This window comes from Siphateles boraxobius, unplaced genomic scaffold (assembly GCF_051911475.1).
Source record: "Siphateles boraxobius isolate OS27281-9 unplaced genomic scaffold, OSU_SipBor_1 53, whole genome shotgun sequence".
In the NCBI taxonomy this organism is placed as follows: domain Eukaryota; kingdom Metazoa; phylum Chordata; class Actinopteri; order Cypriniformes; family Leuciscidae; genus Siphateles; species Siphateles boraxobius.
The window spans coordinates 7,451,804-7,476,408 of NW_027509175.1; the positions used below are offsets into that span (position 1 = coordinate 7,451,804).

Genomic DNA, 24,605 nt, shown 5'->3' on the forward strand with positions numbered 1-24,605 from the left:
TCTGTCGTGATTGTGCTAAGTAGAAAGAATTTGAGTTTGAAAAAGTAGGACATTTGGGTATGAATTATTCTCAGATCTTTATGCTCAAATTCATATTTGACTTTCCACAAAAATATTACCTCTTTCGCCACCAATGTTCTTGCTGTTGCCAGCGGCATAGTTTTTGATAATTTTCACCCCAAAAATAGGCCCCCAAAAATATCAATATCTGAACATGCAATATATCAGAAGCAGAGGTTCTGTTCGTTCTTTTAAGCAAAAACAAAAAAAAAGTTCTAGCTGCATCCATTCTTTTTCTATCAACACTTGAATGTCGGTAGGTCTCATTAAAGAAACGTTTTTAACAAAATCTGAGAAAATCACATTTTTGTCTAAGACTATGTCCGGATCGCAGATGGGATTCAGAACGATGATCAAAACATAGAGTAGATCTCTATATCTAGAGTTTATCAACACTCCTATGTTAGTGCTATTGTTTTGTCTCAAGTGATTACCAGTAATATTTTTTTAAGTGACATTTACTAAAGCCTAATTGAACTAAGGCCTAATCCTGGCTTAATCTAGGCCTTGTCTGTGAAACCGGGCCAGAATATTGACTATTTAAGTGACAATCTAAAATGAAAGCGAGAACATCTTTCAAATTTAACGTAACAAATGAATGATGTCATATTTTATCATCAATTCTTTTTTTTAAAACAGGACAAGCTTTTCCAAAGTCACTTTTTAATGCGCTGTACATTAGCATGATAATGGTATGATGTGACAGCAATATTAGAAAAATCAACACAGTCCAAGCAGGATTATCTTTGTAAGTCGTAAACAGGCACACATCAAAAATATAAACTAAATGAAATAAAATAAACTACCGCAACCCTTTTTATCAATTAAGTGAAACAATGGAAAATGTTGCATGATGTAAATGTTAAGGCTGATTTTTTTTGTACAGACAAAACGATAACATTCAAGTAAAATTTCTTTTTTTGATGAACGTACAAAACATTCTTTACATACAATCCTTATATACAGAAAATAAAGCACATTAAACCATATGCATTATTTACAGTACAGACTTACTGTACCAAAACAACCATGAACATTCTGGAATTTGCAAAACATAAAAATGACCTTTGCGTTTTGATGATGATGAAATACTATTGCTTGTGAGTTCTGCAGACATTTGTATGACATCATTACTACTCTATATGAATAATCCCTCTAAGAATCCTGGCATTCACAGGAGAACAACGATGGACGAATCAAAATCAAGTCCTTGAAAATGTTTGGCTTTGACTACGTTTGCATTTGAAACCCAAGCTTCTTTGCTCTGAAACATTATTTACGATAAATACACAAATATATAGATATTTCCAGCTTTTAATAGTATTCGTAAGGAAAATAGAGAGTCCTAATATTTTCTAAATAAAGAGCCGTACGCTGCTAGTATCATTCTATAGGTATGCAAGGCAACAGTGCGTTGTGTAATCTACTGTACACATGTACACACAGTATGTCATCATTACACAGGACAAATGCTATTCGTGATGTTTCAATTCCACACTGTAAGTTTGCTTATTGAAGTTGCACTGATTGGAATGAATTAAACAGACACGGGTGGAATAAGATCAGCGTTTGTGAAGCTATAATCAGGCCTACAGTACTGGTCAAAAGTTTGGAATAATCATTTTTTTAAATATTTTTATTAAGTCTCTGATGCTTACCATGGCTGCATTTATTTGATCAAAAATACAGTAAAACTGCAATATTTTTGAAGTATTGACATATTAAAGTAACTGTTTTTTATTCTAAAATGCATTTTTTTCCTGTGATGCAAAGCTGAATTTTTAGCATCATTCCTTCAGTCTTCAGTGTGACATGATCCTCCATGAATCATTCTAATATAATGATTTGCTGCTCAATTATTATTAATTATTCTCGGTGCTCAATTATTAATAATGGTTCTTATTATTATCAATGTTGAAAACAGTTTTGGCCGTTTTATTTTTTCAGGATTCTTTGATAAATAGAAAATTCAGTGAACAGCATATATTTGAACTAGAAATCTTTTGTAACATTATAAATGTCTTTACTGTCCTTCGAACAATTTAATGCATTTTTTATGAATAAAAAGTGTTCATTTATTTATTTTAACTGTACTCTTCCAAAACTTGAATGGTTTCCATAAAAATATGAAGCAGCAAAAACTCTTTTCAACTGATAATAATCAGAAATGTTTCTTGAGCACCAAATCATCATATTAGAATGATTTCTAAAGGATCATGTGACACTGAAGACTGGAGTAATGATGCTGAAAATTCAGCTTTGAAAAAATACATTTTAAAACAGAAAACAGTTATTTTAAGTTATAATATGAAAAAAATACGGTTTTACTATTTTTTGATAATAAATGCAGACTTTTTTCAAAAACATTACAAAAAGCTGAATTATTCCAAACTTTTAGTAGTGTATTAGTCAATTCTAAGATGCATAAACAATGGAGCTAAATGGTCAAAGAGGGAATGCTAAAGCTTGGATTCAGTGAGATATCGCTTCCTGCTCTCTTGGCTGCATGAGTTAGGAGTATCTCTAAAATGTTTTCTCATTAAAAGTGTTCAGATCGTGTTCTAATAGCATCCTAGAGAAGTCAGATGGGACCGGGATGTGTCCGAAAGGTGGCGGCCCATGCATGGTTCCCACATGCAGCAGAGTTTGCAGCTTACTGTAGGTAGTACACTCACCAATGCATTCTGATGTCTCAGTATTTCCACAGTAATATGTGGAGGTTTGGCAAAGGCATTCCAAGGCATCCCATAAATAGAGTTAACAAGCTTTAGTCTTCTTAGAGAGTCATTTCACGGTAATAACAAATACTAAAAGATGTGAAAACCAAGGAGGGAGAATACCATTACATCACATTAAGTGCAAGATTTGGACACATACAGTTTGACTTTGTTTCTTTTTCCAGTCCCTGTGAAGTCATTGTAGGTAGCGGTAGACTTTGAAGCAATGGTTCCCAGAGTCTGCCACCACAACATGGCCATCCGAGGTCAAAGCGAGGCCCTGCGGCCCGTAGAGAGGGTCGGCAGCGGTGTTGATGTAGGACAGGAACGATCCACTTCCGTCAAACACCTGAGAATGACAATTTTGATTTCGGAATTACATTTTTAAACATTCTGTGTTGTAAGTATGTATTTATCTGTTTTGTATTGTCATTTTAGCTTCTGAGCAGTGCTGGAAAATGTTTTATAGGTGAACATTTTAAAGAGATAACTATATACTACCGTTCAAAAGATTGGGGTCAGGACGATTTAAAAGAAGAAATTAATACTTTTATTCAGCAAGGATCCATTCAATTGATCAAAAGTGACAGTAAAGACGTTTATAATGTGATATTTGTATTTCAAGTACAGTAAATTATGTTCTTTTGGACTTTCTATCCATCAAAGAATCCTGAAAGAAACAACTGTTTTCAACATTGATAAAAATAAATGTTTCTTGAGCAGCAAATCATCATATTAGAATGATTTCTGGAGACTGGAGTAATAATGCTGAAATTACAGCTTTGCATCACAGGAATAAATGAATGACAGGACATTTTTGGGGCTCTTCAGTGTCACATGGTCCTTTAGAAATCATTCTAATATGCTGATTTGCTGCTCAAGACATTTTCTTATTATTATTAATGTTGAAAACTATTTAAATTGTAATCATATTTTAAAGTATATGATCAAATAAATGCAGACTTGTTTCTAAAGCATTAAAAATCTTACCAATACCAAAAATGTAATAAATAAATAAATAAAAATTAGGTTGACTTTCCAAAGAGTGAACACTCTGGCTCTGGTGTTGCTTTCTCAAATATTGTTGTGAGTTTGGGATAAGGCAAATGCTAGGAAATAGGAATTGGACATGTGTTTCCGAAGAGAGTGCAGAGAATAAAATAAACATTGACCTCACAATTGGAGGATTTAAAGGGATAGTTTACTCATTTACTCACCCTCAAGTTGTTCCAAACCTATATGAATTCATCAACTGTTTTCAGCAGAAGAAAAGAAGCTCATTCAGGTTTGGAATAACTTAAGGGTGAGTAAATGAACATTTGAATTTTTGTGTGAACTATCCCTTTACGACAACTATTCAGATTCTTTTCAGAAACAAAGTTCCTTCTGCAGAGCTTAGCTATTGGAGACTGACTTACATCAGCTTGTAAGGTACTAGCTACATTTTTCTGGCAAGATAGTCTAGACAGGGTGGTAGGAGTTTTACTTCACCTTCAATTGAATTTTTTGCAAGTACGGTGTCTGTCAAGTTAATACAGGACTTCATAACAACTCATTACCTGTATCCGACTGTTTCCCCAGTCTGCCACAATAATGTTCCCGTTGACATCCACAGCAACCCCTGTGGGAGCATTGAACTGGCCGTTGCCTTCGCCGTTTGAGCCAAATTTGAGCAAGAATTCACCATCTGCATTAAATACCTATAAGAGAGTATTAAGTAATATTATATATGACATAAGAACATTATATAAAGTGCAGAATATACATTAGTAACAAAAGACAAAAAGTAGTCTTTCCTTATTGGTACCGCTTTATTTTACAGTCCTGTTCCCCATGTAAATACTATGTAAATACTTATTATAGTTTATTACAATAACTGTTACCTAGACCTAAACCTAACCCATGTAGTCACCTTATATTACCCAGTATTTTCTTAGGTAAGTACAATGCAAGTACGCATACTGTAAAATAAAGTGCAACCGAAATATTTGTGATGAGTTTGAGCTCACGGTTATTGCCTAGGCTAGAGAATGGTTGCATCGTACAGAGTAGCAATTAAGATCAAATACAGGCAATTCAATCAAGCAACAATCTTCTATTCTGTGATCCTTTCGAGCCTTTTTCTTTAGGCAATGTTTAATTTCCAAATCAACTTTATCACCCCTTAGTGTCAATCAGAAGTGCTGCAATAAATCTGTAAAACAATGCTATTTAATGCAATGTTATGATATAGTAATTGTGGATAACAAATATGTTTAATATTTAAATAAATAAATATGAATGCAATTTTTATTTAGTAATTCATATTTAATGCAATTCTATAATTAATATCAATGTGTGTTTTGATCTGTAACATTTTATCGTTTTATTTATTAAATTATATTTTATAAATTAATATAATACTGATTTGTTTTTATCATTATTATAATAAAAATCATTCTTTTTATTATTATATGTGTATTTTAATCTGATATTTTATTTTGATTTGTTTTTTTCATTTATATTATTTATAATGATACTACTACTATTATTATTATTTATTAATAATAATATTGTTTTTAATCATTCTGAGATAAAATAATTTTCCTACAATATGTCTAAGTAGAGGGTCAGCGATGTTAGAAAACAGCATGTTAAGCTTACCTTAACAGAATGGTTATGAAAGTCTGTAATGATTATTTCATTGTTGTTGTTGACTGCAGCAAAGTGTGGGCCTACATGGAAAGAAAGGGCGAGGATGCAGAACCATAGAATGATAACATTACATGATTGAATAAAGTACAAAATGTGCATCTGTCTGTTGCAAAGCAGTGTGCAACCCTTCATCTCGACTGCAGTAGAAATGCACCTACCTGCAAACTGTCTGTCGCCGATTCCCCGGCTGCCAAACTTAGTGACGAGTTTCCCGCTGGGCTGGAAGATGAAAACCGTACAGGCCTTGTTGTCCACAACGATAACATGACCGTTCTGATCCACAGACACTCCCTTCGGACCCATCAGCCTTCCTGAGCCCAGCTTGGCCTTTAGAAAAATCAGAACAACGTACATTATCATTAAAACTCGAGTTGCATTTCAAATTCTAAATTTGCTTGTAATAACTAAATATAACTGACCTTGTATTTGCCCTCACTGGAGAAGATGCTAACCCACTTATTGTCATAGTCAGCAATGATGATGTCCCCATTTGGATGCACAGCCACTCCAGTGGGCCGCTGCAGTTGTCCCGGTGACCGGCCACGTACCCCGAACCGGCTTTGAAACTCTCCCGTATTTGAAAATATCTGATCAACAGAGAATCTGTTTATACAGATATACTGTAAGTAGAGTTTCCATGTTTGAAAATAACAGGGCTTTCTTACCTGCACGCACTGATTGTTACTGTCTGCAATTAAGATCTTTCCTGTTGAACACGCTGCTACTCCCTGGAGGTTAGTGAACTCTCCTTTATTCCTCCCTTTTGTTCCTATGAAACCAACAGGTGTTATGTAAAAGACTTGGGCTGAAGATAACAGACCAGCCGAAGACCAGCCATTTGTGAAGATTAGTACAGTAAAGATTACTTTTTGGACTTGTTTTGAAGAAGAAAATGTGTGTGGTGTGATGGTTGCAAGAGTGTTGCTAGGTGGTTATGTCAGGGATTTTTTTCTTTTTTAGGTCATGTAACCTTAAAACATTCTTCTGATTTTATTCAGGTTTATTTATAAGGTTAGATTGGGTCAAATATGCATGCATTTCCATGCTGGAAACACCACTGTTCAAAAGTTCGGGGGCAATAAGATATTTTTTGATTTTTTTTTAAAGAAAATTAATACTTTTATTTAGCAAAAATGCATTAAATTGATCAAAAGTGACAATGCTTTGTCTTGAAATACTTTTGAATGGTACTGTGTGTACTAGTTTGGTGCAGGGTTATCATTGTTAACTAAAAGGAAAAATAAAACTTTAAAACATTTTTGTTGCTTGAAAAAATAAAGGTTAACTGAAATAAAAATGTATTGAAAAAACTTTAACTTATTATAGTTTAGCTTGTTGCCAAGGCAACATTAATCATTTTTGTTTAGTAAAACAAAGTACGTAAATAACAAACTATATAAACCAACACTCATAAATAAAAATGAATTAAAACTATATAAAATACATTTGTTTTAAAACTGCAAAATTACTCAACTTTTAACTGAAATAAAAGTAAAAACTAAAAATATAAATATAAATATAAAATCTAGTTCAAAATATTAAAAACTTAATAAACTAAAACTAATAAATAAAAATGAATTAAAACTATATATGTTATACAGTTATCGTCCTTGGTGTAACCGGGCCTTACATCCTTTCCTGCATGTACCTATTTTAAAAATGAGGTCATCCTCGATTGGGTTCACTCTCTTTTTGGGGGTGCTGAACAAGCTTCCTCCCCGTCTGACGCCCTTCTGCCGGCTTCTGCTCCCTGGGGACTTGGCGCTGCGTTTCCGTGCCCCGCCATCGCTGGAACCCGTGGATGCAGCATTGGCTGCAGTGGTGGTGGGCGGAGAATCATCCGGAGAGCATGTGACCTTTAACTGGAAGGGGCTTCCTTTAATATGCTGATCATAAAGTCTCAGTGCTAGACTGAAATTGCCCTCTTTCTTCACCGTGTATTGGAATTCATACGTTCCATTTTTATGGTCCACAATTTCGCCGTCTGCAACACTTCCATCCGGCGTGCAGACTTCAGCCGAGATGATGGCGTTACCCGTCTTGCAAAGTCCTCCAGCCTTGTCCCTTGTGGTTATGATGACAGATGCCGGATGGCCCACAACACACTGTTCCAGACCCTCCCCAGACGCCTCGCTCTGACTGGCCACGGCATTGGTGGTGACGATAGTGCCCAAGTTGTGGATGGATTTGCGAAGCCCTTCGATCTCCATCATGAGATCCAGCTGGTCGTTCTCCTCAGGCTGAAGAGGAAGGCCCTGGCTGGCCAGGTCACTCAGTCTCTCTCCTACGTCTTTGTGGGTCTGCAAAACAACAGCCTTGTTTCCCCCGTCCAGGGCCTCGCCGGTCAGGCTGCAGTTATGGTTGATGGCAGCTTCCTCATGTAGAAGAGTGTCCAGCTGACCCTGCAGAACCTTTAGGATACACAAAATAACATGGAAGAGATGATTTAAAAGATAGGCGGCATAATTAAGATATAGATAGAAAATATGTATTTTATTTATTTATATCGAATTAATGTACTCATATACTTTAATATGTTCATTTAATAAATACACTACCGTTCAAAATTTGGGGTTAGTACGATTTTTTTTATTTTTATGAAATTAATACTTTTATTCAGCAAGGATGCATTAAATTGATAAAAGTGACAGTAAAGACATTTATAATGTTAGATACATTTTTATCATGGTTTCCACTAAAATATATAAATATAAATACTAAAATAATAACTGTTTTCAACATTGATAATAAATGTTTCCTGAGCAGCAAATCATCATATTAGAATGATTTCTGAAGGATCATGTGACACTGAAGACTGGATGCTGAAAATTCAGTTTTAATCACTGAAATAAATTACATTATAATAAAATTAAAAAAAAAAAAAACATTTTAAATGTAAAAAAAAAAAATTGTAATGAAATTTCAAAAATAGTTTTTACTGTATTTTTAAACAAATAAATAAAGCCTTGGTGAGCAAAAAGACATCAAAAACGTTTAAAAAATCTTACTAACCCCAAACTTTTTATTTGTAGTATACAGCAAATATATGTAAATTAATATATTATAATTTATTTGTTAACATTTTAAAATAAAATCCCATTAGTTAACGTTAGTTAATGCATAAAATAATATTAACAAAAATGTGCAATACATTTGTTACAGTATTTAATCTTTGTTAATGTTAGTTAATAAAAATACAACTGTTCATTGTTAATTGATAATATTAACAGCTACAACTTTTGATTTTAATAATGTAAAAGTCAAAGTTGAAATAAACATCAACTAATATTAATAAATGCTTCAGAAGTATTTTTCATTGTTGGTTCTTATTAACTAATGTTAACAAATGGAACCTTTTTTGTAAAGTGTTACTATTTGTTCAATACCAAACGGTACGCATATTTAATCTAATTACAAATGGACTAATATGGCAAATATTTGTGCAAGGCATTAATGTTGATGCTTATCTGCATTAGTGCCGTTATCTTAACAACATGCAAACACCAAACTCTATTGAAATCAGTTGTGTGTCTCCTGCGCACTGCAAACAAACCTTCTGCTTCAGTCCATAAGTGACTTCCAGCTCCATGAGCAGGACGCTCTTGCGCGTATCGAGAGTTTTGTGCAGCTCGCTGAAGGAGGAGTGGATGTCTTCCTCAATGGAGCTCCGCTGAGTGATCAGCTGCTGCAGAATGTCTCTCAAACACTGAACTGCTTCTCTTATCTGAGGAAGCCTGTAAGTTAGTTACATATGTCCATTAACCATCCATTCATTCATCAACCATTACTGCAGACATCAATAGTAAATCCCCAAGCAATCACGTAATGAATCAAGCAATTAGGGAATGGAATTTTTTTCTTGTGTCAAGCAAGCCCCAAACATAATCTACTGAGAATATTTTTCAAATTGTCTGTACTGATGGTAAGGTAAAATCTGTTGAATCTCTGTTTTAAATATGGTAAAATATGTAACTAAATTTATCTTATTGCCAGGTGAATGCAGTATAAAATATACAGTGGATAGTATGAGTGAACACACCCATGCTAAAGCTGACTAAAAAGAGGGAAAAAAAAATCCATCTTTTGGAAATTGATCTGAATGCCTTAATTTTAAAAATGAGGACAAATCCAACCTTTAAGGACACCAATTTTCTTTGTGAATGAATAATGTATCGTAAATAAATAAATGTTCTTCCTTAAAATATAGGTTACGTAAGTCAGGACACCCCTATGTTAAATTCCCATAGCGGCAGGCAGATTTTTATTTTTAAAGGCCAGTTATTTCATGGATCCAGGGTACTATGCATCCCAAAAGCCCCAGATCATCAAATTCCCTTCACCATACCTAGAGACTGGCATGGGGCACTTTCCATAAGATCATCTCTCAATGCAAATCATACCAGCTATTAGCCTAACTGAAATAACACCTGCCAATCTCTAAGTATGGTGAAGGGAATGTGATGATGTGGGCTTTTTTAATTCCAAAGACCAAGGGAACTTTATCAGGATGCATAGTATCCTGGATCCATGAAATAACTGGCCTTTAAAAATCTAAATCTGCCTGCCTCTATGGGAATTTAACATAGGGGTGTCCAGAACTTCCGCAACCTGTATTTTATGGAAGAACATTTATTTATTGACGATACACTATTAATTTACAAAGAAAATTGGTGTCCTTAAAGGTAGGATTTTTCCTCATTTTTTAAATTAAGGCATTAAGATCAACTTTTAAAGTCAACTTTAGCATGGGTGTGTTCACTTATGCTAGGCACTGTATATATTTTGTGTGGCTCTTCTTTTTTATACATCTAAAAGTCTATTTATTTTTCTGTACTGAGAATGACGGGATGGGCATCATGGGCTCACCTGTTCTTAGCTGAATCCACTCTGTCCTGAAGTGCCGCTAGTTGTTGGTCCACAATATTTTCCAGTGAATCAGTGGGGTGTTCAGAATGTTCTCCCTTCATACAGTCCTCACATATTGCATTCTCGCATGCCAAACAGTACAGCGCAGTCACCTGAAAACAGCACATAAAAGTTCTGTCATGACAACTCTCTGAGTGATTGGCATGGTAATGGACATGACAATGTAACATGTTTGGTCTTGGTGGAATAGATCTGCTACGTTGCTGCTGCTGCTGCAGAGCAAGTACGGGAATTGCTACTGCCAATAAATACACAACACGCTGCTGTTAGCAAGTAAGACATGCTGCTGCTGTACAATATAGCGTACATGAATCACCCATAGCAGATCTATACAGGTGGAGCTGGGGAAGGTGGAGGGTTTCTGAGAGCAGGAACTAATCAGCTGTGTCCTATAGAGATGAGCCCGCGACATCTAGAGTTTCATGACAGAACTTTGTATTAATGCAGAAATTTAAAAACACCCTAAAATGTACTGAAACATTTCAATGAATTTTCTATTTTGTAAATGTCAATTGTATTTGACAAAATATTGTATTTGAATTTTTATAATATTTGCCATTTCATTTTTTACAAAATGTATTTATATTAAAATAATTCTAACATTTACCTTTGTCTAATAAACATTTATGTATGTATCTGTGTGTGTGTATATATATATATACACACACACACACACACACACATATATAAGTGTGTACTAAAACTTCCCATTCCCATAAATGAAATGTTTATTATTTACACAGTGGAATCCAAAGGTCAGAAAAGTCTTCTTTTGAAACTATATTCATTTGATAATGCCGTATGTTCTCCAAGTACTGGTTATTGAAAAAGCCATAAGAGTGAACCACTATTCTAGATGACTGCTATCCCGAAATCAATCCCATTCAATTTACTGTGATGGCCTTTCCATTGATCCTTCCTTCAGAATAGTTTTGTTTTGTGATGCTTGAACAGAAGCTTATTATCTTCTCCAACAATATTTATAATCAACTTTAGGTGCTACATGTCCTAATATACATGAATAATGATACATTTCCAAACTTCCAAAAAAATCTCAATTGTGAGAAGTACCTAACATAGGAACGGTCATCCTAAATGTTACCTATCGTATGAGGACACTTTATGAGTATTATTTATAGAGCAGCCAGCTGAGATCAGGGTAAACTTGTTTATCTGGGACAGAAAGCTTGTGCTTGTGGGAAATATTCTGCCTGTGAGACATTTCACCCATCTGTGCAATCATTTTGTGGTGTGAGTCAGTTTGTGTGTGTGTGTTTATGTGTATGAGTGTACTGAAAGATGTCTCACTTTTCCTTTGTGTTGAGAGCAAATTAGGGTTCCCTTGCCAGGCAGAGCCTCTAGTACAGTACATTCCTCACTGCTGCTATCAGGAGAAGCTTGCTGCGCCTCCATGCGGTTGGAGGGTGTAACTGCACCCAAAATACAAGGATGCAGAAAGCACAAACCTGAAACAGGAGAAAAACCTTTTGGGACATCCTGAAGTAAGAGTTATGATGGCACATTGTTTGTGGAGAAAGTAGTTTGATCACTCATATCAAATAATTTAAACTTTATTGTTTTTGTAATTGTGGCTATATCTAACAACTGTGATTTTATTTCTTATTTTAAGCCATATTTCACAATTACCTTTTATATTTTTTAGTCTGGGATGGAAACAGGCTTCCATAGTGAAGCCTATGCCAAGAAAGGTGGAAAAACAGTAAAACTGAATGTCTAAGACTAAATTGCATTATTAAACATCATTCCAAAATCTGTCCTATTAGTTTCCAAGTGGCTGTATACCAATATGGACAGGGAAAATAACGTAATATTAATATTTGAAAATGTTGCTAATATTAAAGGCAGGGTAGGTAGAATTCCCCAAAAATACTTTTTTCCAAATTTGTTTAAACTGTCTTTATATATCAATGCATAATTAAAATCTAAGTAATCTGGAAAAGAAATTATAAAAATCGAGCGTCTGTAGTCCTCTCAGGACTGCAATAAACACAGCTCATTATTCCATTAACTCCCGACCCCTCCCTTCTCGGCTCCTTCCAAAGCCACGCCCCCAAAACACATGAACGCGCGATCCCGGTCGTTCGCTCAGCTGGATGAGTCGGACGCGTTTACCAGCGCCGAGCAGAGAGGAGCGCAGTGCATGTAGTGGCATCATGTCAGAATCACAAGTAATAAAATAACTAACTTTATCAGTATGAATATAAACAATTAACATGGCTGTCAGTACTCACTATCAAGCTTGCATATCGATACTGGTAAAGTTTAAAATATTTTACTAGCTCGTAACCGAATCGAACTCAATATAAGGCAAAGCTATAAATAGCTTCATTGATACATGTTTGCCGTTACTATCAGTTACACTGTGATGAAGGTGAATTTGTAAGATTCATAACATATACAGGTGTTTTGCATGTAAGAGCTTCCACGATGAAAGCACTGTTGGCTCTGATGAGGACTACACTCCGGAGACAAGTACCGCTTCGTCGGCTCATGGACAGGTCCGGGGTCGAGGGCGAAGCAGAGGAGGTCGTGCAAGGTATTGCTTGTTTATCGTCTCAACCCTGGCTCACTAACAGTAACGTCATACAAGTCGACACCAAAGTTATACTGTCATAGCTAAGCCAGTGTAACGTTAGTTATGCTACGTAGCGTTAGGTAGCTATATTAGGTAGCTACGTGTGCTAGTGATAACGTTACATGCTTCATGAAAAAATAAATGCCATCAAAATGAAAACAGCAAGATTACCTGTCAAGCAGAAATAAAGCCAGAATGGAGTTACTTTTCAGCCCCTTGAGATCACTCAGTTATCGCCACCGCTGGAAAATTCAGCGGCCATAATTTCTCTGCCGTAATTGTTATTACTAGCTTCCGTGCCTCTTCAAACAGGTGCGCGCATTTGGGCTGCTCCTGTATCAGCAGAGGTGGTATCCATGGTAGCGAGGGAGAGTGACAGTCGCCCCAGCCAATCATTTCTTTCGTCCCGAATGGAATAATGAGCTGTGTTTATCCTGAGAGGACTACAGACACTCGATTTTTATAATTTCTTTTCCAGAGTACTTACATTTTAATTATGCATTGATATATAGAGACAATTTAAACAAATTTGGAAAAATTTATTTTTGGGGAATTCTACCTACCCTCCCTTTAAGAACAGACACCATGAAAGAAAATTAATTCCTGATGGACCAGAGTTATTATTATTAACTAAAACTATTTAAACATTTCTGTTAATTGAAATAAATCTGAAATAAAATAAAACATATGTTTAAAAAATAATTGAAATAAGTTTAAGTTAAAGCACTAGATTATTGAAATCAATAAAAACTAACTAAAACTGAATTAAATAAATTAATAAAACCTAAATACCATACCAATATTTAATAAAATTACAAATGCACATAACAAAATTACGAACAAATTAAACTAAATTAACATGAAAACTACAAATATAAAAAGAAAAGCTAATTCAAATATTAATAAAACTATGCTAAAACTAAAATAACAGTACAATGGACAAAATTTAATCATTTTTTTTCTCCTTCAAGAAGGTGTTTAACTTGGATATACATCACAATAATAGGAATGAAAAGATGATCGCAACTTCCGTTTCATGCCGTGTTTCTTTTTAAAGTGTTTCTCACCTTAGAGAGATGAGGCTCAGGCGTTGTGCATGCGAGTGTGTGTGTTCTTATATATGACTGAAGATAATTAAGGTAATAAAGTGTATTTGATCCACTGGAGACACAAATACACCACAGGTTGCAGGGACCAATCACAATCTCCCCTCATTTGATACTGGGCTCTACAGAGAAAAGAGAGATTAGTGATTAAAACACACACATACAGTAAACACTGCAAGTTAACTGTATGTAGAAGGCTACAAATACAACAAAACAAGGCAAAATCTGAGATACACGATGACATTACCATTGTACATGACAAAAGAACAGGGTATTGCAATGATACCATGACAAATCAACTTGTATGGAACAGACAAGAGAGTTAAAATAATCTAACTGGGTCACACACAAATTTACAGAGACATACAGGTTACTATGGTAACCTAAAATGGCAATTCACAAGAGCTGCAATCACATGAATATTTCCTGTAAATAAATACATATAATTTATGTGCTGAAAGCCCGTTAATGAGCAAAGTCTCATAGCTAAAGTATGCTTTTTGATGTCATGAAGGAATGTTATATGGTATACTCGATATAATCTCGATATAATCGATATAATCGATGCTTTTTGATGTCATGAAGGAATGTTATATGGTATACTCGATATAATCTCGATACAATCTGAACTCTGTGAAGCAATGTGAGATGTTACAAAAGATTTCCAATTCAAATAAATGCTTTAGATGCTTCTATTCTGTATACTATATAACATTTTACACAAAAATATTAAACAGAACAACCTTTTTCAACATTGATAATAAGAAAAGTCTCTTTCAGCAAATCAGCATATAAAGTAAAATGATTTCTGAAGGGTCATGTGACACTGAAGACTGGAGTGATGACGCTTTGCCATCACAGGAATAAATTACTTTTTAAAATAGAAAACATTTATTTTAAATTGCAATAATACTTCACAATATTATTGTTTTTACTTTATTTTGATCAAATAAATGCAGGCTTAGTGAACCTAAGTGACTTTTTTCAAAAACATAAGAAAATCATTTAAATACGTTGCAATACTACTCTTCACCACATCAATAATTTACAGAAGGTTGTAATATTCTGACCCAGACAGAGGACAAAATGCAAGAACAAACAAACACTTCTAAGTCCTCCAAGTCCTGTTCCAAACAAACAAGTCCTTTTTTTGAGCTTCACTATGATCTCCGTTACTGATTTATCACAGACACTCGCTTAGACTAATGGTAATTTAGGCAAAGCATGATTCAATCACTAAAAATGTTAAAATCTTTAAAGCTTTGTATTATAGCTGATACGGTCAGTAATATCCCACAATACTTTGAAAGTTTAATTGAAAAGGTAACTGGAATGGGGTCACAAACATGCTTTGTGTTTCCTGAGGTTTGAATCAGTAACTACAAGCACTCATATTTAAAGGAAGCAATAAGTTGTGATAGTACTTAACATAATCCCTAGAAAATTAATACTACTTTTGTGAATACTGATAAAACATAAGTTACTTGGGAATTAAAACTGAATGTGAATGAGGTCACAGGGGAATTGGATCGGATGAAAAATATAATGTTCACGACATGACGTAATACAAGGAAATGGAATATTGAGCTGCCATATGTTATTACTCTTCAGACAATGCCATTTCTATCACATAAAGCTCTCAGTGTTAGAACCAGAGCCCCTCTTTCCATCTCAGAGATCACAAAGACAAAGGACAAGGAACGTGAACCATAAGGATCCTGGCAAAGACAAACAAGCGATTTTGTGAAGGACTATTTAGAGTTACTGAAGCAGAATCTCCCCAGGGTAAAACCACTCATGCATTCTGCACAGAAGATCCAAGAACACCCGATAGTTTTCCTGTTACAGACCAAAAAATACATGTCATTCTCATGAAGGCACAAGCACTTGTCATAATCATGAGCTTTTACAGCCAGCGTTACATGCTACAAAGCATAGAAAAAGAAAATTCCCACACTGACACTTCACACAAATACATTTTAAAATAGGGTCTGGAAAATAGTGGTCAGTGAATGGATGTGCTAAGCTTTCAGAAAATGTTGATAGTCAACCTCAGAACCCGACAAAGACGCTTGCAAGCTAGCTAATCATTTAGCCTGTTACCTTAACATACTGCTATTTGATTAATCTGTTGTCTTAGTAGTATACTGCTAACTGAATAACTTGCTACCTTAACATACTGCTAGCCGATTAGCCAGGTAGCTTAGCTGCCATTGCTACAAAAGATTAACAGAATTGCCATTTTGAGTATAACTGGGATTCCCAAACTTTTTTGTCAAATGAACCCCTAAAATATTTACTTCCCCTGAATATTATTTCAATAATTTAACACCACATTCACTTCCAAAGTTCTCAGATGTTGGTTAATGGTATCATATAGGTAAACAAATTAAAAATATATATATTTTTAAGTATGTGTTTTATTTTGATAGTTTTTATTTGAAAAATTTTCCATTTATTTCAATCTTACATTTTATTTTATTATTAGCTTTTCATCAACTATTTTCATAACTCTAACCCCAGTTAAGGAAATCCTAATCTAAAAGATATAGCAATTACATTGCTCTTTTTTAAACAGGCATTACAAACGGCTTGCACTGGGGGTCCGGGAGGAGGGGGGATGTAAGATTCTGCGGTGTTATACAATTTTGCACAACACAGAAGTTACAATATGTAATCTGTGTATCTGTGGTATACATTTTTTGTAACAAGTGTGTGTAGTATTGGGAAAAAGCCTGGAAGTATAAATAAGAAACATCCTCTTCACTCCCAGTTTGCTTTAATCAGAAGATAGTTAAGGTACCTAAATTACATAAAGAGGTCCACCACCATACTTTTGTCATACGTTTATGATTTGTTGGTGGGGTGAATAACTCAGATGAAACATCCTCAAGAAAGGAGGATAATTTACATGAACTTCTGTGGTAAAGGCGGCAGGAAACTGGTTCACTGCAGTAAGGCTTGAAGAACAATGTAGGAAGGCCATCCGTTTTTTTTTAAAGGGCTGCCACGGAACCAGTCTCTGACCTGGATTTTGACAAAACTTAGGCAATGTGTTCAGACTGCAGGCAAATTAGATTTTTTCCTCAAATCAGATCTTTTCAGGCAGACTGTCTGCACAATTAATTGCAAGTGACCAAATAAGATTTGTGTGTCATAACCATCTGCATGGGTTGCTTTGGTAAATGATGTAGGCGTGCCCACGTATGTGACAAGGCTTTCAAAACAGATTCAGGAAAAATGGAGGTGCATCATCTCGCCATCCAAATAAGCGGCCCGTCAAGTCGTGGTGCAGAAATTCTCCGTTGCACAAGAAAATGCAGAAATCTTACCATTTAAACACCAACACCGTGTGAATACTTCCAGCGTTTCCTTAATCGGTTTTGACATTTGCTGGATTCAGAACCGCATACTAACTTACTACTCTTAACATTTTTATCATATCTTTCTATAGTAAGTAGTATGCAAATTCAGCAATTATCATTGTGTGTCGTGTAAAAAGTGACGCAAAAGTCCATTTAAAATCTGATTTGAGCAGTTCTGAGACTGACACATCTGTAAAAGTCTGATTGGAATCACATTTAAAACCACTTCCAAATGTTTTGTTTTTTTGCTGTGCAGACTTTCAAAATCAAACAAATCAGATTTTTGCTGAACGTAGCCTTAGAGAACTCATTGCCTATGGTAGATTTGTGCCCTAATCATGGAAAGTGCCTCATATGTCAAAACCACATGTTGTTACTTCACATGTCTAAGAGACAGAAGCATCATTTCTTCTGCTTGACAAATCATGAAACCAATTAATTTGGGTAAGCATGAAATATTTCACAGTAGGCCTATATTTTTTTTTCAAATAAGTATTTTATATTGGATATACGCATTTAATATATTTTATGATATATTTCTACTGTATATATATATATATATATATATATATATATATAATATACACACACACACACACACATACATTATACTGTATATATATAATATAAGAGGTCCTATATTATATTATATATAATATAAGATATTATATATATATATATATATATATATATATATATATATATATATATATATATATATATATATATATATAGTCATTTCAGTGTAAATGACAAATGTCTGATTTTCTTTTTTATGGTAAACTGATTGAATTTAAGCCAAGGAGCACAGCACATATCGACATCTATTATATATCTACAAATATTGAAAGCCTGTGACAATTGAAATCAACAGAATATTAGATTAGATGCAGAGCTAAAGAAACAAGTAGCAGTTTGGCTATACGTGAGGCCTATCAGAAAGATGCAACATTCACTTTCATTCTACAAAATACCTGATATTGTATGATTGCATGAGGCATGTGCAGTCTTCAATAGAACAGGTTCAGGCTCCATGCATTACATGCAACACAAACACTTGATCTAAAGAGACAAGCCTACGAACGCAACAGTAATATCTTCCATCACAGTGCATATGTGAGCATCCATCTCCTCTCCTCTCCTCTCCTCCTCCTCCTCTGCTTCCACCCCACCCCCGTTCTTGCTTCCCATGGAAACATGGTGCGTTGGTGTATCGCAGATCCTGCTACATCATTCCCTGACTGCAGAACAACAAACCTCCCTGCCTTTCTGTGCTGTTCTTCATGTGTCTGTCTGTGTTTCGGGTCTTACCTTTCCTCCATAGCTGTGTAGCTTCAGATGCACCAGCGATACAATTGCTTGCCTTACTCATCAGCCTGATTTCCCGGAGAGGGGAGGGGGGCTGTTTAGCACAGTCTCTCTTTTCGTTTCTGTTCTCTCCCCCTCTTTCTGCACTACAGCGACATAAGCAACTCACACCAGCATGCCGTAGGGGAGGAGCTTGGTGCGGGCTGAGCTCAGTAGCCAATCACAGGACAGGAAGCAATAATCTCTGTGCTCTCCCTCTACCTTGATTATTTTTTCTCTCTCACACATCAAAAATTCACGACTACCATCTGGTATTCCTATTAGGGTTCACACTTGTTATTAATTAAATAAATGAACTATTTTGATTCAATAATTTTAAGGATTTTAAGGTGTTAGACAATATTCACCTATAGCCTAATAGATGCGCAATTTTCTTCTATAAAAGAATAATGAAAATAAAACAATATTTCATATTATTTACAATTAATAGCCTACAGTTTAAGATTTAAAAAAATATATTTTGGAATGCCATCTGGTGCGAGAAATAAGGAAAATCATTTGTAATAGACTCCACGAGGGAAATGGTTTACTAAATATACTAAACTTTGAATTTTGGAAATGAAAAAAAGCATAACGTTTTCTGTGATGGGTAAGATTAGTGTAAGGGAATAGAATATACAGTTTGTACAGTAAACCATTATGCCTATGGAGAGTCCCCCAGCAGCAAGTGCCACAATTCCAGTGAAGTAAAAAAAAAAAAACAGTCTAAAATAACCAAATACAACCAGAGGTTTAAGGACAACAAAATTTCAAACAAAATATCAATAAAATAAGACATTAATGTTGCTATCTATATGGATCAAATAGATTTTATGACAGCAATGTACAATAATGTCTCGCACTTCTAACATGATACTTTCCACAAATAGCTTTCTGGTGTTCTATCCTATTGAATTAAAAATTGATATTCAGGTTTTTTAACAGTTTGTATGTATAATTAGCCTACAAATAATACAGTGACTGACATGACTGATAGATTTTAAATTATGGTAATTCCAAACCAAATCAAAGGGAGCATTGAGGCACTTTTGAATGCTGTCCAAGCAGGAAAATATGAGTGGGACAGCCTGGTACTCTCAGTCAACACATCTCAGTGTCATTACATCTGTGGGACAATGCACAATGCAGATGCACACTTACTTACACAAACACAACCCCAAGTGAATAAAAACAAACACCTCTGATGTCACAAAAGCACACATAGTGTGCATAATAATCCATGACATTGAGATTTGCAGCTTTCTGAATTGTTTCTGGTTGATCATTCAGCAGACACTGATCTCAATAAGCACTGGAGTGTTAAACAACCAGTGACAAATTCTGGCCAGGACTGTTTGCTTAATTGATGTACTTTTAAACAAGTAAACCAACATTTACGATAATGGTTTGTTTAGCTAAAGAGGCCCAAGATATTAAAGACAATATCAAGGAGTCAGTCAAGCGTTTGCTGGATAAGTCATGGACTCATTAAATGGAAGGTTTCTGCTCAAAGTATTGAGGGGAATTTTTTTTTTCTGATATAGAAGATACAATAGTACATATTTCGTGTGGCTATCTCTCAAAAACAAAACATTTTCTTTATAACTACACAAATTATCATACTTACTACATTAATTTAGACTATTTTTGTTTTTGATTAAAAAAAATATTTGAAAAGTCAAAAATTACTCTCAATGTTTAACCTCATACAAATGCTTTTCTCTGGTTTGTGGGTTTTATTATACTATTATGTGTGTCTTTGTTGTTGTTGTTGTTCTATACTTGATACAATTTTACGCAGGTCGTTTGGTATGAATAAAGCTATTAAACATGGTAGAAGAGCAGCTACATCTGCTGGTAGATGTCGTAACTACAACATATGTATGCCCAGTGTATGATTCAGGGCAACAAAGAAAGAAAGGTGCACATTTGTAGTTAAAATTTTATTTTTGCAAAGATGGATATTAAAATTCAAAGTATGTCTGTTGCATCAGATTTGAAGACTTTGGAGATATGAGATGGACAGACATGAGACATGAGAGCCTATTAGTATAAATCAAAATTAGGATTAAAATTCAATTCTAGCCACTCTGTAACAGATGAAGGGGAGGTGAGTTCCACAGGGTGCATCATTCCAGCGTTTCTCACCTGTGGAATTTTAAAGTCATAATATTCAGAATATTAGGCTATATACAATATAATTAGGCTTTAGTGCAAGCAGGATTCTTTAAACATAAATGTGTAATAAAACATGCAAGGTTTGAATCCACCTTTGAAACAGCATATGATTCATACTAAATAAACAATTTTGGTAAAATAGGTTTAATATATGGACAGCATAGATGAAATATTACCTCCATAGCCCATCTCCACACATCTTTCGCGTCCTCCTGAATTATTCGGCTCACCAGTGTGCCAGTCATTGTACTCAAACTTTGATCCGTCACTCCAAAACCAGATAAGCTCCTGAAAAACGGTATTAACATTGTTGAAAGCATGTATTGTTTCCATTTCCACTTGATTATACTTTCCCCTCCTCCTTTTAATCTTTACGTGGGAACTCTAACTGTCTGTGTTTAAAATAAACATAAAACTTCTTTCATTTTCGAGTGTGAAACTCCTGCTGGTGTTTGTTGGGGCGATGCAAACCAGCCTTTAAAAATGAGAAAAAGCTCAAGCTATTTTTTTTTTTTTATAAAAGCCAACAATATTTAATTACAACAATATAACTTTTACAATAATCTGACAATGGTTATAGAAGCCCATTCCCGCCACACAAAAAACAAACAAACTATCCTCTGGTACGTCATAATTATGAAATAAAAAGAGGAAATTATGACATGCTATGAAAATTCAAAATAATGATGTCATAATTTAAAATTGTAACTCTATTTATAACTTTTTAAGTTATAATTTCAACTTTTGAGGCATTATTTCAATTTTTCATCTCATACTTATGACTTAGTATGTCATAATTTCAACTTTTTATGTCATAATTATGACTTACCAGAGCTTTTTATTTTCTTAGGTTGGACTGATATTTAAAGGGAAATAATAAAAGAATCACCTGAGGTGCATCATGACCACCAATCCAGGTTCGTGTGGAGCCTTTGGAATTTTTTTTCACAAAGGTTTTTAGAAAATTGTGAGTGATTGGACTGTGGACAGATGCAAGGTTCCCTCCGAGGTCAACACATTGTTGCTGTAAGGAGAAAGAGTTTTAAAGTACACTGCAGTATTTCAGTAATGAACTGAAGGGGGGATGGGGGTCTTGGCTATATAAATGTGGTATAGTTTATCATAATCTTTGAAAAGTGCATGTCATAACCAACATGCAAAACACTTAAAACACTCAATATTTACTGAATTTGTTTTTTAAGAAATAAATTCAAATTCATAAAGTTTTTAATTACTTTATATTTAACCTGTTTTAACCTTATTTTTACACTTAAGTGCATAGTTAATAGGGTACATTATTTGGTGACCCACCTGTGTAAAAAGTGTAACTTGCACCTAATCATTTATATTTCCGAAAACACAAATTTACCTCTGCCTCGGCCCATGGTTTAGAGTCGCTGAAATATTTAAAACATTGTGTTCCAAATTTTTCCCAGCCTTTGGGGCATTTTCGGCCAATGCTAGATTCTGCAAAGAAGATTGAATAAAAATGAGAGATTAGTATTTAGTGCATGACGAAAATTGTGAATGTAAGCCATTTCATTAAAGAAAGCAGAATCTGAAAACCTCCTCATTATCTGCAGTTTGAACAGATGCAAAAAAATTAAATGTAGAGGTATTTTATCTATTCTGTTCATTTACTGTACCTGCGGATGACACTCCATTCACAGTCAAGGCAAAAAGAAGGAATGTTGCAGAAATCCACATGTTGACAACGTCCTATTAAAATCAACATTATTATAAATAATGTAATAAATATATGCATTAACACGTTTTAAAACACTAAGAATGGAAAGAGAGAAATGTCATACCAATACAACTCAGCAATGGTGTTTGTTATACTCCGTTGTGCAATGCTCAGATCATTGCTTGAAATCAGCTGTATTTATAACCAGTTGCTCAGTCACTATGGTTCAACACCAATGAAAACTTCTTTCAATCTATCAGTCCTTATTAGGTAAACAAGACCCGATTCTGAACATCCTTATTTATGATGTTGTATTTTGTTGCAAATTCCAGTGCAATATTCTTGTCAGTTAATTACTGCTAATTGAAATAAAAAGCAAATAAACAAAAATAATCACTGTAATGTGATTAACTGAATATGTAGGATTTCATTTTAATAGAAACGAATAGCAATTTATCTGATCGGATGTCATTCGATTAATCATCCCTTTCATTGATAATGAAAACCTCAGTCGGGATTTTTTTTTACACATATTTTCAAAGATATTTTCAGATGTCCGCTTGAATGGACAATATGCATTTTGGTTTTTAACTTGCATTTGACATCTGCAATTTTCAATATGCATTTTGGCCCTTTCATTAATAATGAAAACCTCAGTCAGGATTTTTTTCTGATTTATTTTTATTGCTCGAAAAACAAGATTTGAACTTTTTTTTACAGTAACACATTTTCAAAGAGATTTTCAGATGTGCGCTTGAATGGACAATATGCATTTTGGTTTTAACTGAAGAGATACGGTATTAAAAATAATACAGTTGTAATAATATAATAGAGCTTCCATTATTGCTAACACAATTGAGTTTGTTCCCATTCCAACAGCAGACTAAGAAACTCATACAATTGAAGTTCATGTCTCTTTGATATTAGAACACGAGGACGTGATTCCATCAAAGATCTACATACCGGTAAAGATACAACTCTGTGGAAACCCAACTTAGACTATGTAGATAAAGCTGACGCTCCATCCAGTCTAGTATGTTGATTTACCCTTATTAATTCTGAATATGTTAAAAATTGACACAAAATTTGAAATTCTACTGTAGTTCTCGAAGTCCATCAAAGTGCATCCAGCCATGATAAAAGTGCTCGACACAGCTCTGGCAGGTTAATAAAGGACATCTGAATTGAATTGATGCGTTCGTGTAAGAAAAATATTGATATTAAAAACTTTAAAAACTATTAAAAAGCTTACGCTACTCTTAAATCATACGTCATACATCGTCAAGTGTTACTCTTTTGGCGTAAGTTGACTAGCATACAGCCTTCTGCCGGAAGCTAGTTATTTTGTCGTTCAAATCTTTTAGAAAATATTAGAATTTTTTTATATATATTTTTGCATAGCATTATGAGTGTCTTTAGCTTGTTTGTGATTGAAGAAATGTAATGTGTTATCATTGATTTACTGAAAATGTAAAAACCTGACATGAATTGATTACAATAAAAAAGAGGAAACTGAAAATATTAGGCAATTTGCAAAGTTAAACAGTTAAAATGTCATGATGATTTTGCATTCCTCCCATTTATCTTTATCAGCCACACCCGATGTGATGCGAGCTAATGCCTCCCTACACTTATCCACCTTACATTACAACCCAGAATATAGCCTAAGCCACTCTCTGTGAATGCGTATAGGCTAAATGCAAAATGTCTGTTTATAATTACGACAATACATTAAAATAATATGATAAGAAATACCAGATTGCAATGTAAAGCAGCATATCGAGTTGTTTTTTACAGCTAAGATAACTGCAAGCAGAAGACACAGGAAGTCTTGAACATCCAAGTTATAAATGGCCGCGCCCTGCAACTTTCAAAGTCGTTGCATGTGTAATGCTTTCTGTACACCTGAAGACTTTGAAAAGATTTAGA

General features: G+C 34.5%; 2 protein-coding genes across 4 annotated transcripts; both read right to left on the bottom strand.

Moving 5' to 3' along the window:
• Positions 1-706: 706 nt before the first annotated feature.
• On the bottom strand, positions 707-18,959 carry trim2b (tripartite motif containing 2b). 3 transcript variants are annotated; one of them, XM_077205245.1, is made up of 13 exons: positions 18,776-18,944; positions 14,061-14,221; positions 12,045-12,092; positions 11,706-11,863; positions 10,338-10,489; positions 9,025-9,205; positions 7,120-7,882; positions 6,137-6,240; positions 5,891-6,058; positions 5,630-5,798; positions 5,421-5,491; positions 4,337-4,477; positions 707-3,126 (listed from the first exon to the last, which is right to left on the bottom strand). In XM_077205245.1, exons 3-13 carry the CDS (start codon positions 12,082-12,084, stop codon positions 2,974-2,976), a joined length of 2,100 nt encoding a protein of 699 aa, XP_077061360.1. In that variant the 5' UTR covers positions 12,085-12,092; positions 14,061-14,221; positions 18,776-18,944; the 3' UTR covers positions 707-2,973. The 3 variants fall into 3 exon arrangements, with proteins under 3 accessions (XP_077061360.1, XP_077061361.1, XP_077061362.1); XM_077205246.1 differs by lacking the exon at positions 12,045-12,092 and having other exon boundaries at positions 18,776-18,959; XM_077205247.1 differs by lacking the exon at positions 12,045-12,092 and having other exon boundaries at positions 11,706-11,827; positions 18,776-18,917.
• Positions 18,960-20,739: 1,780 nt separating this feature from the next.
• Positions 20,740-22,848, bottom strand: eslec (eosinophil lineage-specific marker). Its single transcript, XM_077204933.1, has 6 exons — positions 22,801-22,848; positions 22,636-22,708; positions 22,359-22,456; positions 21,879-22,013; positions 21,166-21,277; positions 20,740-20,959 (listed from the first exon to the last, which is right to left on the bottom strand). Exons 2-6 carry the CDS (start codon positions 22,694-22,696, stop codon positions 20,880-20,882), a joined length of 486 nt encoding a protein of 161 aa, XP_077061048.1. The 5' UTR covers positions 22,697-22,708; positions 22,801-22,848; the 3' UTR covers positions 20,740-20,879.
• Positions 22,849-24,605: the final 1,757 nt, after the last annotated feature.